The 6,000-nt window shown below is 52.1% G+C and overlaps 1 protein-coding gene across 5 annotated transcripts in view; it reads left to right on the forward strand.

The window, feature by feature from the left end:
- The window catches only part of TBC1D1 (TBC1 domain family member 1), a 237,772-nt gene extending 234,329 nt beyond the window's left edge, over positions 1–3,443 (forward strand). For all 5 annotated transcript variants that reach the window (XM_055326533.1, XM_055326534.1, XM_055326535.1 and 2 more), the window contains one exon: positions 2,928–3,443. In XM_055326533.1, coding sequence (XP_055182508.1) covers positions 2,928–3,131 — 204 coding nt within the window. In that variant the 3' untranslated portion in view covers positions 3,132–3,443. The remainder of the gene's footprint in view (positions 1–2,927) is intronic.
- The last annotated feature ends 2,557 nt before the right edge of the window (positions 3,444–6,000 follow it).

Below are 6,000 nucleotides of genomic sequence, written 5' to 3' on the forward strand. Positions count from 1 at the left end.
CCCTGACTGCTTAGCACAGCTCCTTCACCAATCAAATAGGATAAAGTAATATATAGTCTGCTCTTTCAAATGCCATAAGTGGGTGGGAATGCTGTTAATGTTAAGGGATTGTTTCGGGGGGATTTAAATTTTTGAGTCGCTGCAAGGACAAATACATATTTGTCCCCAAAGTCCGTATTTTATGGTGTTCCTGGGCTGTCCTTAGAATAAGCTTTCTAGCCTGACCTAAGCCTCTTATTTTTCTCCATAGAAAGTTGCCGCTTTGCAGACACAAGCTTGGCAGTGATACGAGAAAGGCCAGCGTTTGAGAGCTTAATAAATCAACCCTTGTCCAAAATGCATTCCTCCCAGCAGGGATTTATCCCAGGAGACCTAGTGGCTATTTACTGTAGAGGAACAAAGAAAAATGCTTTCCCTGACCAGTCCCAACTACCAAGCACATTCTGAATTTTAGCTTTTTTCCCCCTAAGACTGAGATGTCCCACCTGAAAATATGCCTGTGTACAACAGTGTCTCCAGGGTGTCTCAGCTGTCCCCCAAAGGGGAGGCTCACGAGGACATACAGCCTTATCTGGTCTTTAACGGTCTGTAGCAGAGGTGGTGGTTTTAAGTGGCTTCCAAACAGTAGGTCTCTGAAATAGAACCTGATAGGAGCATTTCTGACAAAGCTCAGACTTGCATTTGAAGCATTTGGCTCATGAAGATAGTACGGAAATAAAAGGGTCAGTTTACTGGGCTGATGCCCATGTGACCCTTTTGTGGTAAAGGGTGCACAAAACTTCACGTGGCTTCTGTGATAGCATACCCCTTCCGTGAGGAGAGGAAGCCGTGCAGAGTTGCTCGGCTCCCTCCGTTCCTCAAGAAAGGCACCAGCCAGTAACCGGTCATGACAGACATCCTCCTGGCAGTGGTCTCTCTTTCACCAAGCGGCTCTGCACTTCTGGGGGTGCCATTCAAGACTGCAGCTGTGCCGGCCCACCAGTATGTGGAGCCCTTGCCTTGCCGGGGCCGGGGCCACGGAGATTCAGAAGACCCTGCTGCTGGCCGAGAGTTGGGGCAGGGGTTCCACTGTGTCAGTTGTGGGTGCCTGAGGGTCGTTCCCCGGTTACCCTCCAGGAGTCACGTGGGCTCCTGTCTTGCAGCCAGACTATATATGTTCTGTAAGACTCACACCTCCTTGCCTTTTTCCTTTTTTTAACAGTTTTCAGAGTCCAAGGATGGGTGTTAAATATAATAGTTTCCAACCAGAGATCTTGGGTTTTTCCCAAAGTATCAAAATTGACCTGTTTTCTAGCTTTGTTCTGTTCACATGAGTTGTCAGACATACCAAGGGCCCACGTTATCTTCTCGTTGAACACACAGTGTTATGTAGCAGCCGGAGAGCAGTGTTCCACCTGTCTTGTCCAACAGCACATAGAAGACGCTTGCGTGGACCTACCAGACGTGCCAAATGATAAAGGACGTACATTTTTTTTTTATAAGAAGCACTGTGAGTCATCGAGTGCCAGTGAACTAGGTGCTGTGGGAGGCCAGACCCACGCACAGGATGAGACGTGCTTTTTTCCATGAAAGAGCTTCAGGCTCATTGAGAGTGACGTTCACGCAGAATCGTAAAGGACCGTGCAGCACCGCTCACCACTAAGCTGCGTGGCACACGGGAGTTCCACGGGCCTCGAGAATGAACAGTCCTTTGGGTGCGGGGGTGTCCCAGAGCTCGCCCATGGGTAGGAGCGCTTGCAGGTGCGCACCTCAGCGTGACCACCCCTGCCCGGAAAGCAGGCACCCTTAGGATCTCAGTCCTTTTCTTCCTTCTATTTTGAGCGTTGAGCCGCGCAGCCAGAGCTAGACTCTGAGTCGTGAGTTGTCTGTCTGGCACAAGTGTTGTCTCGTTCAAAAACCTGCTTCCCTTGTTTTGTAAAGGAGAGGGGGGAAAAAAAACTCCCATTTTCCCTGCCCCCAAATAAAGGGGAACATGTAGAGAGCTGGACCGGATTGGCGAGATGGAGCAGCGGCTTGCTGGGCTCCACCTGAGCGTGGCGCCAAGCAGCGTGAGCCGAGGGATGGGCCAGGAAGGCCTCGGGGACAGGCCGGACTCCCTGCGGCCTTCTCAGGAGGCCCCTCAGCCTCACTAGAGCCCACCGGCTGCCCAGAGGCCGGCCCGGGTAGATGAGGAGGGCGAGGGCCAGTTGCTAGACAGAAGCACCTTGGAAGAAAGTTCTGTCCACCTGACATCGGGTGCCAGGGCCCGAGGAGGCACACTGGGCGGGGGGAGGGTGCTGCTGGTCTCAGTGAGCGGGGGTGGCCCCCTTCACAGATGCTCGGCCACCTGTGCTGCCGGGGCGATGCCCGTGCCCTTGACGTGGCCCTCTCTGCACCTAAGGAGAAAGGAGAGGACGGGTGCACGAGACGGCGGGCGCCCCCGGGGCCTTCCCTTGGGAACCACTTGCCTGTCGGTCTGAAGCGTGTCTGCACATACGCGAGTGGGTGTCTGTGCAACTAGGCCGGGCGATGCTGTGGTCGTAAATAAAGCTCCAGGTCTGGGTGGCGTGGAACAGTGGGAGTCGTTTGTTCCCTGACGCTCCAGCTCTTGTTCGTGAAGCATCCTTGGCCCCTATCAGAGCTGTCCTCCCTGGCGTCGTCGGTGACGGGGATCGGCTCCCTGTGCCCCCTGAAGCCACCATCTCAGAGTAGCCACAGCAGGGAAGGAAAATGCCAGAGGCTCTCAGACCGGCCCAGCCTTCCCACGGGGTAACCTGGGAAGTAGAGTTGTCCTGTGTGGCCAGAACTGATGATAAACTCGTCTCTGCCAAAATCAGGCTCCGCAGGGTCTCCAGGGCTGGACGGTGGCATGTGCAGCAGACCCCCCCCCCACCCCGTCCCCCCGGGTTCCCGCTGCGCAGTTCACACTCTCTTCTCTTATTCTCCAGGTGGCCAACGGTAGGATCCAAAGCCTGGAGGCCACCGTTGAGAAGCTTCTGACCAGCGAAAGCAAGTTGAAGCAGGCCGCCCTTGCCTTGGAGCTGGAGAGGTCAGCCCTGCTGCAGACGGTGGAGGAGCTTCGGCGGCAGGTGGCGGCGGAGCCACGCGGGCTGGAGCCTGACCTCACGGGGCCCGGGCCCGCGGGCCACTGACTGCGCGGGAGACAGCTCCTCACCGGAGCACGGCTCCGGAGGAGACACCGGGGCCCCATCCCAGCACTGGCCAGGCCTTAGCTGAGAGGGACAGAAGATGCCAGAGGGAGGAACAAGGCATGATGCGTGCTTCTCAGGGAGGACACTGGCTTGCCAGCCTGCACGCTGGCACGGACTAGAACTTGCAAGTCGCAGGGCCTGACCAGGTCCCAGTGTTTTTGTTTAGGCTGCAATTTGTCCCTTCTCCAGTCCTGATTACTGTACCCAGTAGGTGTAGGTGGCATGGACGTGAATAAATGCACTTCATGTTTCCCTGGTGTTTCCTTTTTCAGTATCGCTGTGTTTGCAGAGGACGGTTAGTCCTGTGGATCCGAGAGGCAGAAGGGCTGGAGAGGAGCCCGCTGGCCCCAGTGTGGGTCCCTCGCCCTGCCACACGGTTTGTGGGCCTGCACCCTGCGGGTCACCGGCAGGGATTGCAGCCAGCCCCCGTCTGTTCTCGTTCCAGAAGCCCCAGATAACCAATAGGACATCTTGAATTTCTCTCTCTTCTGGGTATTTAATGAAGTTTGTCTTTTAAAAAGAATAGTTTTCATTTTTTTTTTACTTAGTCCTTAAATATCAGTCAGAGTCACTGTAGATAAACGTTTCACGGGTCAATCACCAGTTTTTAGGCTCAAACCCAGAGCTGCTAGCGAGCCCCCTGCATTCACAGACTCTGAGACGTTGATCTCCCTGTGGGTTTTCATCACCATGCTACAGCCGTGTATTTATTTTTGCTGCTGTGTGATGCAGGGCGGCCGTGAGCCCCTCTGAGTGGCCGCCCCTGGGAGTCGCGTTCCCTTGCAGAAGTAGCGGGTGCATCAGGATTGTCAACGGGTGCCAGAGATTCTGGGACTTTCAAAAAAAAATGTGATCAGCCTCAAATCGCGATCCGACATATGGCAGCTGAGCGCCGTTTTTCAGAGCTAGGAAATGGGTTTTGGATATAACTCCCGACAGTGACCCCCTTCTCATCCCACTGGATGACCAGACCCCGTGCCTTCAACAAGCAGCCACTCCTGGCTGGCGTGGCCTCCTCTGGCCCCCAGGTGACGCCTCTCCACAAATGCTCTCAGAATGGGCTGTCGGCTGAGAGAGGAGCTCCGAGGGCATGTCATGTCCCTCCTGACAGCAGGACCACTCTGTCCTTGGTCATCGTAGTCCCTTCTAGTCCACAGGGGCTTGTCGTGATTCTCTGGGCAGCAGGTGTCACTTTCAGCCTGAGGTGAAAGGAAGGATTTCCATAAGGGAAGTCGTGCTAAGTCTCCCCAGGCGTTTCCAGGGGGTGACAAACGTGCCATCCCCAGTACCTAACAGCCAGCATTTGGGACTCTCCTGTTCTCTGTGTCAAGGGACAGCAGTTCTCCTCACAAATCAAGACAACCAACCCCCAGGAGGCTCTATCCCAAGCTGTTGTACCAGAACTTAGAGGAGTTAACATCTGAGGGCTTCTTTTCCACATATTTTACTGAATGTTTAATAATGTTGAATTTTGGACATCTTATAACCATTACTCAAAAGACATTGTCCCTGCAATAAATCCATGCCCACACTTTGATCGTGTCTGTTTTACTTGTAAACTTCGGATTCTTGCTTTTTCAGCCCAGGTAAGGGAATGAATGCCTCATGAACACCAACGGGTCAAAGTGTAAATATTACCTAACCCACAGTGAAGTCATTTGAGGTATTGGCACCTTGTTTCCAGTATTGTCACCCAAGTGCTTGTTACATTTAGCACCTCTGCAGGAGGGCGGGTAGTAGCAGTAGTGAGGCCAGCTACATCAGTAGCAGGTGGCAGCGAGCGAGCGCTATTAGGAGGTGGCACTGGGCAGTGAGGACTAGCGACACAAGCCTGTGGATACAGGACAGACAGCCTGTGTAGGACTTAGCCAGGGAAAGAACCATCCATAGAGCCAGTTCACGTTACTGTGTGAGGATTTGCAGAGGCAAATTCTTCTTTCTTTTTTCTTTTTTTCTTTTAAGATTTTTATCCATTTATTTGAGAGACAGCCAGAGAGAACACAAGCAGGGGGGCGGGTAAGGGAGAAGCAGGCTCCCCGCTGAGCAGAGCGCCCACCGTGGGGGCAGATCCCAGGACCCCAGGATCACGACCTGAGCCAAAGGGCAGATGCTTAACCGACTGACCCACTCAGGCGCCTGTCTTTAGTTTTATAGAAGCTGACTCTCCATTTATGTCAGGTTTTTTTTGCTGCCATCTTTGGAAAAGATTAGAAAGAATAGGGAAATGGAAAAGCTATGGAGCAACCACAACGGTTATTCTTTGGATAATTTGAAACTTTGGATGACAAAAGATGAAAAAGAACATTCTTAGTATCCAGGCTTCATAGTATCTGCCTCTGTATCTCTCAACTGAATAACCAACCATTTTGGTTGTAAACCCTTATTAGCAAAGTTTGAATTTACACCGCTATATACGTATTAAAGCATTTTGTACATGACTATGTTTTATCATAAGGTAGAGCATTTAAATGAGTTGAAACAAAATAGTTAAAAAATTTTAATGATTAAAATAGTGATCTCCAGTGTTGTTTTTTTCTTTTAAGATTTTAGTTACTTGAAAGCATGAGAGCACACACATGAGATGGGGAGAAGGGCAGAGGGAGAGGGAGAAGCAGACCCCACTGAGCGTGAGCCCCCGACGTGCAGTCCAGTCTGATCCCGGGACCCTGAGATCATGACCTGAGCTGATGTCAGATGCTTAATGGATTGAGCCACCCAGGCACCCCCTCCCGTGTTTCTAAGGGGAACAACAAACACCTGATAATTTAAAATACAATTTTAAGACTGTGACACAATAATTCAGATGTCA

This window comes from Nyctereutes procyonoides, unplaced genomic scaffold (assembly GCF_905146905.1).
Source record: "Nyctereutes procyonoides isolate TBG_1078 unplaced genomic scaffold, NYPRO_anot_genome, whole genome shotgun sequence".
In the NCBI taxonomy this organism is placed as follows: domain Eukaryota; kingdom Metazoa; phylum Chordata; class Mammalia; order Carnivora; family Canidae; genus Nyctereutes; species Nyctereutes procyonoides.